At 47.6% G+C, this 12,944-nt stretch overlaps 2 protein-coding genes across 3 annotated transcripts; both read left to right on the top strand.

The window, feature by feature from the left end:
• The first annotated feature begins 5,454 nt into the window (after window positions 1-5,454).
• Window positions 5,455-9,467, top strand: LOC117849712 (cyclase-like protein 1). Of its 2 annotated transcripts, none has more exons than XM_034731367.2 (6): window positions 5,455-5,966; window positions 7,771-7,815; window positions 8,077-8,149; window positions 8,281-8,378; window positions 8,612-8,682; window positions 8,948-9,467. In XM_034731367.2, the coding sequence occupies exons 1-6, from the start codon at window positions 5,555-5,557 to the stop codon at window positions 9,071-9,073; spliced, it is 825 nt and encodes a 274-aa protein (XP_034587258.1). In that variant the 5' UTR covers window positions 5,455-5,554; the 3' UTR covers window positions 9,074-9,467. The 2 variants fall into 2 exon arrangements, with proteins under 2 accessions (XP_034587258.1, XP_034587253.1); XM_034731362.2 differs by lacking the exon at window positions 5,455-5,966 and adding an exon at window positions 6,041-7,110.
• A 395-nt stretch (window positions 9,468-9,862) lies between these two features.
• LOC117849724 (cyclase-like protein 1) lies at window positions 9,863-12,592 on the top strand. Its single transcript, XM_034731377.2, has 6 exons — window positions 9,863-10,393; window positions 11,036-11,080; window positions 11,394-11,466; window positions 11,562-11,659; window positions 11,915-11,985; window positions 12,241-12,592. The coding sequence occupies exons 1-6, from the start codon at window positions 9,979-9,981 to the stop codon at window positions 12,364-12,366; spliced, it is 828 nt and encodes a 275-aa protein (XP_034587268.1). The 5' UTR covers window positions 9,863-9,978; the 3' UTR covers window positions 12,367-12,592.
• Window positions 12,593-12,944: the final 352 nt, after the last annotated feature.

Here is a 12,944-nt window from a genome sequence, read left to right as displayed (position 1 = left end):
TGTCTAGCATTCGAAACCTGCCCTTAAGAGCCACAAATGCCCTCTCAATTGTTGTGCGGAGGGATGAGTGCCTTAGGTTAAACAGTTCCTTGGCATTATTAAGGGTTCTCCTACCCTCGAACTCCGACATGTGGTACCTAACAACCCGATACGGAGGAAGGAATCCAGACCGCAAAGCGTAGCCAGCATCAGCCAAGTAGAATTTCCCTACACATGAATGGATTTACGGTACATGAGCTACCTAGTGGAAGAAAATAAAATAACTTGTGCCTGTAACAAGTTGGGTGGACAATGTACCCTGTGGCACCCTTAGCCCATCATCCCGCTCTAACGCATCAGCTAGGATCAGCGCATCATGAGCTGATCCTTCCCACCCAGCAAGGATATAGGTGAACCTCATGTCGAAATCAACAGCAGCTAGCACATTCTATGTTGTGCTGTTCTTACCGCCTCTAAAATTAGCTGCATCTTAAATGGCACTCTAGCAAGAATGCGGGTGCCATCAATAGCTCCAATGCAGTCCTAGAAGAATTAACATGCATGCATCAATGTACCATGTATTGTGTAAATAAAAGTGCAGCAACAACGTACAATACAAACTACCCAAGTACCTTGAAGTGTGGGTTCCATCTCAGGCTCCCAAAGATTTTAGGATGGGTGGCACCATCAGGGGCTCTGATCATCTCACCCCTCAGCTCCCCAACTGCATAAAGCACCTATGCAAAGTACCTACTGACAGTTGTTGACGCTCATTATTGCACACTTTTAGTGCTATTTAACTAGTATTCTCATGCTTAATATTATATTAACCCACCATTTGGCACCTGAAATAACCCAATTATTGCATATGTGTTGTATTTTGGAGTATATTGCATAATAACATGAAATACAACATAATAAAGGGGGTTTGCATAAAGAGCTTAATGGACATTTGGATATGGGTCGTCGAGGGAAGCCAGCACAAGGAAAGAGAGGACCAGAAGGGCCAGGAAGGGCCCAGGCCAATCGGCCTGGGATCCTCTAGGCCAATCAGCCTAGCCCATTCCAGGGCCCGGTCGACCTCCCGTTTCTTCAGCGTGAAGTTTACGATGATGTCTAGGGTTTTTTCACCGACATTGACCTAGAGTCGTTGCTTATAGGAGACTATAAATACCCCCTCATGAACTTTAAGGAAGAGAGAGTTGGAGAGAGAGGAGAAAACACCACGTAAACACCATCCACCGCCGCCACAAGGAGGAAAAACGGAGAGAAGATTGGATCTATGAGAAGCCACACGAAGCGGAGCACCATAGGAGGAAGGAACCTCCCTAGCCGATCGGCTTGGAGGTGCCCAGGCCGATCGGTCTGGGGCTTTTCTGCCCCCATTCATCGTTGTTTTTGATCCAATTGATCTACAGGACAATCTTTACCTAGAATTCTGTCAACATGTGTAAGATTATGGGGTAAAGTCTCTGTTTGTCCTCAGGGTTGTATGGAGATCTTGATTTGTAATCGTTGAACCTCTTGTTTAAGATATATTTGTTATTTATCATATCTTGATGATGCTCTTTCATGTAATGGCTAGCCAGCACTACTTTTAGTTGCTTATTTGCTTACCTAGAATGATCATTAAGCCATGTTTTTATCGTTCAATATTTAAGTACCCTCGTGTAGTGACAACGTGCGAGAGGGAAAGTGTTGGGCATGGTTCACATCCACTCACAATAACACTTAGATCCAGTTCTTTCATGCATGGTGATTACATCTACAAGTGATACTAGATCCCTAAGACAAGCGTTTTATCTATCTTGTTTACATTCATACTCTCTATCTGCTTTAATCTAAGTCACTAGTTCTTTTGTTAGATCAACCTTATCATATACAAAGAATCTTCGGTTACATAGATTAGTTCTTAGTTAAGCATGCAAATTCACTTGTTCCATAGATTGCTAAACCTTGGGGATTACTTTAAGGGAAGAGCTACAACTGATCCGTACGCTTGCGGTTCATAAATTGACGTGCTAACTGCCGTCAGCAACAGTCTCTATGGATCTCCTAAAGGTATGATGGATCACCCTAAATCTCTAGTTGTGTCCTACAATGTGGAGGAACATGGCAACCTGTTCCTCAACACTAGTGTGTATGCTGTCCTCTAGGAGGTGCCTCTCTCTAAACAGGTTAACCAACTGAAAGAAAGGAGCTTTACACATCCTTAGAATGCTTACAGACTCAACCTCTATGCAGTTATATATCTTATCAAGGTTTGCCTGCCTCTCAACATCGACCACTACCCTATGAACTCAAACAGAGTTCTCTTCCTCATCTGAATCAGACGTGGCCCTCATAAGCCTAGCGTACAGAAATGCAATGCATACAACAATAAGAGCAGCAGCTTGAGAAACCATCCTGGCACGGTAGTCATGCAACTCCATCTGCATTATGGCATGATAATAAAGAAATTTTAGAACTTGAGTGCTGAAATGGAAATGAAGACATTCTAAGGTGTGGCAGTATACAGCAACATGGCAACAGAGGGGTCATTCCCTTGACTGCTACCAAAGTAGCCTTTTAAAGGCTCCTCCTCAACACATCATTGACCAAAAACACCCAACAGATAAGTCAATAGGTCCAACAGGTATCACTACCTTGGCTGCTACCAAAGTAGCCTCCCAGAAGCTCCTCCTGAACACATCATCCTCCAAAACCAGCCATCATACAAGGAAACAGGTCCAACAGGTATCATTGCCCCGGCAGCTATGAAAAGTAGCCTCCCAAAGGCTCCTCCTCAACATCATCAAACAAAGAAAACACCACAACAGCATCATTGCCACGGCTACCACCCAAGGTACCCTCCTAGAGGCACAGAACAACCATATTAGCCTCGGGCAGGCTCCTCGTCGGTAACACAGACCGACATTAGAGACAGGTTCATGGCAACAAGTGCACATCCACGCGGTAACTACACATGAATGGTAAATAACATCATGAATCAACTATAAACAACAAGCTAAGGCATAGAAGCCAAGACAGTGCATCAAATAGACATGTAGATCCAGTGAGGATACCCCACTAACCGCACAAAGAAACCATAATATCAGATCCACTCCGCAAGAACTCTAACCCGAGGGATTCCACCCAACAAATTGTAAAAGATCGAACAACAATACGAAGACTCTATCATCGGAGACCCTATCCCATCACAAACAAGACGAAAAGCCACCCTAACTGCAAGAGGATAGTAGATCCGAGCCTAACCTGAGGAATTCCACCTAACAAATAGTAAAAAATTGAACAACAATACGAAGATTCCATCGTAGGATACCTTACCCCATCGCAAACAATACGAACCTCCACCCAAACTGCAAGAGGATAGTGGATCCGGACCATACCTCCGCGAAGATGAAGACGACCATCATGGGGAAGATGAGGAAGTAGCGCGTGCTAGTGGACGAGCCAAGGGACGCCTAGAACAGCAAGTAGACGAGGCAGATCTGCTCGGTGGAGAGGAAGAAGTAGGTCACACTGGGGACAAAGATGTTGCTCAAGTTGCTGCGGACGAAGAGGTAGCAGATCTGCTCGGTGACGAAGACGAAGCACGGATCCAGTGTTTGTTGCTGATGGAGACCCGACGCTCGCCGGTGAAGAAGTACCCGCACTCGTCGGAAGTACTCGCGGCTGCCGGTGTAGGCGACCACGGACGCCTCCGGATCAGGCACTCCGCAACCAGCCGCACCGTCGCCTCCGCTGTAAAGTCGCCGGGATGAGAGGAGAGGAGTGGAGGAGTCGAGTGCGAAAGGGAGATAAGGGAAAGGAGTGTAGGAGTCGGTGGAGGCGGCGCGTCTGCGGGGGAGGAGGGCGACGCGCTCGGGAGGCTACCGCTATATACCAACGGTGGGAACCCTAGCCAGCCCAAATTATGGCGTCAGGCCGCGTCCGTCTCCCACGCTTCCCTCTGCATGCGTGAAAACGCGCTCGCGCGGGCCTGCACTGCGTGAAACGGTCGACTTTTGTGTTCCATGCGATGCAGGCTAGCGGATCGTTTTTCCCGGGACTAAAGACCCCATTTAGTCACCAACCGGGACTAAAAAGTTTTAAAAAAATTAAAAAAAAGGCCACAACGCCGCCCGCCCGCCCGCGCCACCCACCGGCCACACGCTGCCCGCGTTGCCCGCCCGCCTGGAAGAAAGGGTGAGGAGGGAGAGGAGGAGGAGGGAGAAGAGATAAGTGGTAGAGGAGCTGCCTGTGGAGTGGAGATAAAAGGCCTCGCGAGACGCACGTGAAAAGGTTGGGATGGCCGTTTAGTCTCAGTTGGAATTCACAACCGGGACTAAAGGCCCCCCTTCAATCCCGGGACAAAAGGGGGAGCGTCGGTGGGATTTTTTTGGAGCCGGTATTTACAACCGAGACTAAAACTTCCTCCCGCGGTAGCTTTCGGTGACACATTTTTGACCTGGGACTAAAGCCACTTTAGTCACGAGTTCAATATTAACCACGATAAAAAAGGTTGGATGGAAGGTCAGTTCTCTAGTAGTGAGGTTAGCGAACAACTTGTTGTGCTAGCTGGACCTAACCTCCATGCGGGCTGCCAAACGCGCCCCGAGGGAATCCCTCGTCGGCCGGGTCGTGGCGATGCTCGTGTAGCGGGGCGGTTCGCTGAGCGAACGGCGCCTGGGCGACGGCCTGGCCTGGCCGACGGCCGTGGACGTGTCGCACCTGTTCCAGCCTTCCATAACGAGAGCATACCATGCCTGCTTCGCCATCGAACGATCGATCTTTCTTGGCAATCAGTGCCAAAGAAGGAAACATCCCATCCCGATCTGCATTCCTTAATTGCGTACATGTAATTAAGCTGCAACGTGGTACACGGTGCTGATTAACTTATTCATCGGCATCCATCGGATCCATACCTGCACCCTACACCACCCACTAGACGCCAACCAAAAACTCTTGTTTGATCGCTTCAAAACCATCCCTCTCCTTTTCTGCGTGCCTGTGTCGTTAGTTTACTTCTTCCGAGACCAGTGGTGCGCAGCTTGCAGCTTGTCCCTTTCGATCGGAGCATGGTGTCCCGCCGTGCACTAGTGTGTTGACGTCAAGCTCAGCAACTTCTGACCATCTCTACTCGACCATTCGCCTGCCGGCCGGCCGTGGATGAGATGAGATGGCTGGCTTCGCCTACTCGGTATAGTTCTTCTCCAGGTTCTAATCCAACAAATTGAGGACGATTTTTTAACGAAAATTCACCTAGCTAGTTTCTCTTACGTTGGTGAGCACACACATGTCGTGTACATGTACCCCTCACTGTCGATCTTTCTTCTGGAGCAGAGCAGAGTGTAGGTAGGTGTAGCAACAGCAGCGGCAGCGTTGATCCGGCGGGCCGCGGGAACGGACAGCCAGGATCGCGCGCCGTCGCCATCGTGCGGCTGGTGCGGCGGCGGCGGGTGATCGAGAGGCCATAAATGCCGCGGGAGAATAGTGTGCCAACCATCAGTGACCAGTCTCCAGCGAACGAGAAGCAGAAGCAGAAGCGGAAGCCCACCAGTAGCAGATTCCAGCTAGCTCCGGCCCGGGCACCATGGCCGTGGCGCTGTTCGCCTCCCTGCTCCTCGCTCTCCTCCTCCTCGTACCCTCGCCCCTATCCGCGGGCGGCGACGCGCACCCGGGGTACCCCTCCGGCGAGGGCACCTGCACGGTGGACTCCGACGCCGGCGGCGGCGGGTTTTGGTTGCGGGAGCGCGGCCCCGCCGGGCGCATCATCGACATCACGCACGCGTACGTGCCGGACCTGCCTGCGTTCGCGCCGGGGGCGGTGGCGGGGCCCGTGGTGCGGCTCAAGCACTCCATGGCGGAGGGCTCCGAGTACAACCTGTCGGAGCTGCGGATGGAGTGCCACACGGGCACCCACGTCGACGCGCCGGGGCACATCAACCAGGACAACTTCGCCGCCGGCCTCGACGTCGACACGCTCGACCTCGACGTCCTCAACGGTAACGCATCATCATCGTCTCAAACCCCTTGCTGGTCTGTGGATCAATTTTGGAATTGAGAATTTGAGATGAGGATGAACATGGTGGGGATCGAATCGAGGACGGGGAATTCGGAGATTCCCAACCGCTTGTCCGCTATCCACGGCAAGATCTTTTTGAAACCCTCTTCCTTACGCTGACATACAAGGCCCACCACCGGCCAACAACTCTTGCATACACACGAGACCTTGCATGCACAAAGGTGCCATTTTTTTTTTCGAGGATACACACAAGAAGAACCGGGTGCCACCTAAGCTTTAGACTGCAAGCCGTCTCCTTGATTGAACTTTGTCGAAAGCGACACTCGCATGCAAAAACTCATGTTATGCGAGTGTAGCCTCTGACTGGAATGATGCATAGAGAGTGGGAAAAAAAGAGAAGAATTGTTTATGGTGGCTTGGCATCACGCCTCTCCTTTTGGCTTTTCGGCTATGGCTTCCGAATCTTACGAGAGACACGAATTTTAAACTCGAGAACTCGTCAGTGTCAGCCCTTTATCCCAATAATTTTAGGCGTGAGCCAAAGATAAACTATCCGGTGTCTGGACTGGAAAGGATCGAGTGCGATCAAGAGCATTAGACCAGCACTGTGCAGCTTGCTCAGTCTTCCTCAGCGTCACTGTGCTCAATTGCTGGCCGTTTGCTGCTCGCTTTCTTGCCTGCAAGCTGTCAGCTCGTGGCCATGTCTCTTCCTCCCCCTCTGATGGCGACCCTCCTGCTCGCCGTGACAACGGCGTCCTGCGTTCTTGCCGCCGGGGACGACGGTGGCATCGCGGCCCACCCGGCGTACGCAGACGCCGTGGGGACCTGCGGCCCTGCCTCTGCGGCGCCGGCGGCGGGGGCGCGGCGGCTGGAGGAGTACGACGGCGAGCGCATCGTCGACATCACGCACGCGTACCGGCCGGAGCTGCCGGGGGTCGGGCCGGACGGGCTGGGCCCCGTGGTGTTCCAGACCATGTCCATGGCCAATGGGTCCTTCTGCAACCTGTCGGAGCTCCGGATGGTGGTGCACGCCGGCACTCACATCGACACGCCGGGGCACATGATTCAGGAGCATTTCGAGGCCGGCCTTGATGCCGACAAGCTCGATCTCGTTGTCCTTAACGGTAGCTCGCGAAGGATCAACTGATTCCGTTCCTCTCAGCCTATATTAGCTTCTATTTTGAGCCACGAGATGCACAAACACGCTGGTTCAGAACTTCGGACGCACATATCCGGGGTTGATTGTTTGTAGGTAGTGTTTTCAGATTCAGAGTAGATGCGAAATAGACAATCCTTTATCTGTTTGATTGCAGAATTTTTTTTGAACGAACGTTGTGCCTATTTCATTGGTAAAGCAGAAGTTTACAGGAAGGAAACAAAATCAAAAGGAAAAACAAACAGCCAGCCGAGCGGCTAGCCATGCAAGAAGACAAGGACTACTCTCGCGCTACGAGTAACGCTAGGTCTTTTGCCCCCGCCAGCATCCACGCTAACGACTCCTCCTTGATTTTCGCCAGCAACGTCGTTGTAGAGCTCTCATGTGCATTGAAGATGCGCTCATTCCGTTATTTCCAAACCTCCCACATGATGAGTAGAGTTAGACTTCTCAGAGCCTTACGCGGTGAATCCGGTGTTGTGGTTATGTGAATCTACCATTCCAGTGCGTTGGATGAGGGTCGCCATGCGCTTGGCCTGAGATTGCAGAATTTTGCATGTTATACTTGAGTATAGATCATGTTGTAAATGATTTGCCTTACTGATTGATTCCTACTTACTGGACACAGGACCTGCATTACTGGTTGATGTTCCAAGGAACACAAATATAACAGGTACCATGCTTTTCATTTTGAGTGACTTAGCTCCTCTACCAAATTATCTGATGAATTGCCTCATTTCACAGCTGTTGCTCTTATTATTTAGTAAAGATTTATAAGTATGGTATGGGATAAACGTGTATAATCTATTATGGTGCCGTATACAGATAATGTTTTATGTATCAAATACATCTTGTGCGTGATTTTGCTGCAATTTAGTTCCATGAAAAGAGAATACATGTATATAGTATATTAATCCCCAATGAATCCATGCAGCTGAAGCAATGGAATCCCTAAAAATCCCCAAAGGAGTTCGCCGAGTTCTATTCAGGACACTGAACACTGACAGGTATGACTCCCTGCTCAGGGCAGTATCATAGACTTCTAGTAGGGTTATGAGTTACACCATTAAAATATCTTTAAGCACAATCATGCTTGGAGGTTTATACTGTATTGATCGTCTAAGCAAACGGTTCATAGGAAGCTGATGTGGAAGAAGGCAGGTGACCTTAGTTATGTTGGATTTACAGAGGATGGTGCACAGTGGTTGGTTGACAACACCGACATCAAGCTAGTTGGTAAGAAATTATTTCCTGACAGCATAGAGTTACTGCAGTACCAAATAGTTGGCGATATTTGATTGGTTGAATAAAATTTGGTTTCCCGCAATCTTTGCACAATCTGTTCATAACATATATGTGCTAGTAACCTTAAATTGTGTACACTGTGCAGCCTTTCAGTTTCTTCTGTGGCCTTTTGTTACTCAGCGCACTGATTAACACTTGACATACTGATATTGGCAATTGTGCAGGGGTTGACTATCTCTCAGTTGCAGCATTTGATCACTTGATCTCTGCCCATGTCGTCTTCTTCAAAAATCCGGTTAGATACTGCAGTTTCCTGACCTAAAATATTTCATTCTGTTTCTTCCCCAATTCCAGCACAGAAGATTTCCATGTGAAGCTTTACTGCTATATAACTCAGGAAACATGTCAGCAGTTCAGTGTTGACTGTTGACAAGTGTAGCATAATATATTAGGTTCCAAATTATATGTGCTTGTTTTATTTCAAATAACCTTTTCTTGTACCTAAAAAGAGCGCATAGCATTTGGACCATTGGTTGATTTTGCTTTCTTTGTTCTGTCAGGACATAATCCCAGTCGAAGGTCTGAAACTAGACGATGTCCCGGCGGGAATATACAATCTGCATTGCTTACCTCTCAGGCTGGTTGGAGCTGAGGGTTCACCCGTCAGATGCATCCTTATCAAGTGATCACTCCCTGGTGTTGCCGAAGGACAAACTGTATCAAGCCACCTGATGCTCCATCCTGGCTTGATATCTTGGTGCGTACTGAGCCATGTCTGTATGAAAAGGAAATGCTGCAAGCCATGTAGTCATGTAGATATGTCTAGACATTTCAGAAAATATACTACCTCCGTTCTCTATTATATGACGTTGGTTAGCTCATTTTTTAACTAATCAACGTCATATATTAAAGGATGGAGGGAGTATAAATAAAGCAACAGCAATATTTCTGTCGTGGTAATGTAAAAGTAAGCTGTGGGTAAGTCTGTGGTGTAAGAACAGCTGGCTCGAACTTGAGATCTCAAGGATTTGGGTCCCTGTCAAATCCCAATAGAGCCTTAAAATTTCTTAGGGTTGTCAAGCAGCTTGTACTCTCCTCCCAAATTTCTAGTTACGATTAGCCTGAAAATTCAGAAGCTACTGCCCCCAAGAAGGTTATCAGAATATAACGATGGCAATAGTTGTGTTCAGGTTTGAATTTAGAGCCCCACATAACCTTTTGAAACTTTGATCATGCCTGAAATTTTGGCAACTAGCTACTGGTTAGTTGTCACCAAATCTGTTCTGACGATTGCTACAAGTTTTTACTAGAAAAAAACCTCTTCCCTTCTCCTCCGACCTCCGGCGTCGCAGTCGCTGAAAGAATATCGATTGGTGGCATCAAGTTGCTGCTCATCGGTTGGTTTGCAGGACATAATTATCGGCTTGTCGCCATCATATCTGACGTGTGCAACAATTTGTTAAAGACTATACTGTAGAATGAAACGGTCGGTGTTTGTCCTTCCGCTGAAGAGTCCCCAAGAAGCCGTGGGTGTGGGCAGCTGCTCATTTGCCACTCATCTTCCTCTTGCCAATCTGAACTGCGACCGGCCATGTCTGCTGCTCCTCTGATGCTGATGCTCCTATCGGTCGCCGCGACACTGGCGCCCGGCGTTCTCGTCGCCGGGGCCACCGGCGGCGGCGCCGCCCACCCGGCGTACGCGGACGCCGCCAGCACCTTCGGCCCGGCCTCTGGCGGCGCGGAGGTGAGGCTGGAGGAGCACGGCGGCGGGCGGATCATCGACATCACGCACGCGTACCGGCCGGAGCTGCCGGCGCCCGGGCGGGACGGGCTGGGCCCGGTGACCCAGCTCACGGAGTCCATGGCCAACGGGTCCATCAACAACGTGTCGGAGCTGCGGATGCTGGTGCACTCCGGGACCCACGTCGATGCGCCGGGCCATATGGTGCAGGAGCACTTCGAGGCCGGCTTGGACGTCGACAAGCTCGACCTCGACGTCCTCAACGGTGAGTCCCAGCGGTTCCAGATTAATTTCTGGTTCGCAAAATGCAGATTAATTCTGGTGCCAATCTCAGTGCATAGTTTTATGATACAGGCCAATCTTGGTAACTGTGACTGCTAGGTTCTACAGGGACGAAACTCGTCTCATATTATGATGAAACTCCATCTCATCTCTTCTCATAATGATCTTGCCGCTGACTGCCACGTCAGCAAAAATTCTGAGGTGCCATAATCATGAAACTCTTAATCAAACCTTCTCAGTCCACTGAGACTGGTCTTATGAATCCAGCTAGAGAGTCCAATACGGGTCCAAACCTTTCCCTTTTTTTCCCCTGAAAAGAACTAGACGTTCAATGGTCTAAACCTTTCTCTTTTCCCCCCCTAAAAAGAACTTGGACGTTTTTTAACTGTAGGTCATATTGTCAGGTTAAACTACTGTTCTTCAGTTGTTTCTGCCCCATACAGAAAGCAGGAATATCACATGAATTTTATAGGAATCGATAAATACAGCTATCTGATCACAGGAAATTTCTGCATTCTGAACAGATCTAAAATGCACAGCATTCTGCATGTAAGAATTGATTAAAATCTATGTGGTTCTCGCAAAAGAATGATTTGACAGTGCGTGATTTTCCTTTTCTGGACAGGGCCTGCATTGCTCATTGATGTTCCAAGAGACACAAATATAACAGGTATCATGCATTACAGTATATCATCAAACTAGCTCGTATGTCAAATGAACTTATTCCCAACTCTTGCTCCTATATTAATTATAAACTAATAGAGATTCAGACATCGGCCTGTTCGCTTCAGCTTATAAGCCGGCTGAAAAGCTGAAACGACTGATTTGTTGTGAGAGAAAAATACTATTTGGTGGCTGATAAGCCGGCTGAATAAGCTGAAGTGAACAGGCCATCATTACCAGCATTTAGTAGCAAGTGGTCATTTCTTTTGGGATTTCAAGGGATCATGGGAAAACATAGTAATCTCACTTACTGGACACAGCCCAAGCAATGGAATCCCTAAATATCCCCAAAGGAGTTCGTCGGGTTCTCTTCAGGACACTGAACACAGACAGGTCTACTCTTTTTCCAGGACAAAATTTTTCAACATTCAGCTATCATTATACAGCTATTTTGTTGACAACTGAAAGTAGAACTGAATGGTTTCCAGGAAGCTGATGTGGACGAAGGAAATTGACACGAGTTTTGTTGGGTTTACAGAGGATGGTGCACAGTGGCTACTTGATAACACTGACATCAAGCTAGTCGGTAAGAAATTATTCCCCTAACAGCACATATGTACTGCACTATCAGATCATCAGTAATACTCTGAATGGGTCTTGGTGTCTCTTATGTGCTGATAGCCATGTGTTTGTAACTTTTTTCTAATCTTGATCTAGAGTTGAGGGCTCAACAAATTGTTTTCTTGGAGCTTGTAATTGTGGATAATTTGTTTTTTGTTTGGTCTTTGTTATTTGGTGAATCAATAAATATAATCAACTTACTGATATGGCAATTATGCAGGGGTTGACTATCTATCATTTGCAGCATTTGATTACTTGATTCCAGCCCATTTGGTCTTTTTAAATAGACCGGTAAGAATTCTATAATACTTCCATGCCAATCACATCATTCTATGTAACTCAAAAACATGCCATTACATTATTGAAGTTGACAAGCTTAGCTAAGTATTGGCTCTAAATTCCATGTCAACTAACCCTTTTGGGATTATCCTTGCTTACTTTTACCTTTCTGCTTCTCCAAAGTACATTTTACATCATGCATAGGAATGGACTGTGTCATCTAACAACTTTATGCATTTGAATCATTGATTGCTTTGTTTCTCTCAGGACATGATCCCAATAGAAGGTCTGAAACTAGATCATGTAAAGGCTGGAATATACATGTTGCACTGCTTACCTCTCAGACTGATCGGATGTGATGGCTCACCAATCAGGTGCATCCTTATGAAGTGATCACGTGGTGCTACTGCTGAAAGTGATATGGTATCATGCCAGCTGATACTGCATCATTGCGCAAATACCACCTCTGTATGAAAGAAATGTTGAGTTCCGTGATGATATGTTTCATGTTTGTGCACTCAACAAGGAAACATCAATAATTTACTACTGACAAGTCCATGTTGTATGAAAGACTTACAATGGTTCACCTGGGAAGCTATGGCTGTCTGCTTATTTTGAACCGTTATTGCAATATTATAATCTGTAATAATAGCTATGTCTGCAATTCTCCATTACTAGCAATACCTAAAGTTTAGCATAGGCATCTTGCATACTGAATTACCGATGCAAAACTGCAGATTCATATGTTCTTTCTATAATGTGATTGTGATGACCTGATGGAACTCCAATATTTTACAAGTCATTGGTCTCGGGTGGACATGGCCTTTGCAACATTACATGGATAATCATCCTGCATATAGGGTCCAAGAAATTGGCTAGTGCTAGAATTAGGCAAAACTATGGTGGCACACCTTCGCAGTTCACCCCTTAAACTAAAATATTTGTATGTGCCTCCAGCTTGTACCCCAAGG

Source organism: Setaria viridis, chromosome 1, assembly GCF_005286985.2.
Source record: "Setaria viridis chromosome 1, Setaria_viridis_v4.0, whole genome shotgun sequence".
NCBI classification, from domain to species: domain Eukaryota; kingdom Viridiplantae; phylum Streptophyta; class Magnoliopsida; order Poales; family Poaceae; genus Setaria; species Setaria viridis.
Note: the sequence above shows the minus strand (reverse complement) of the source record. Positions and strands in the feature narration are given on the sequence as shown.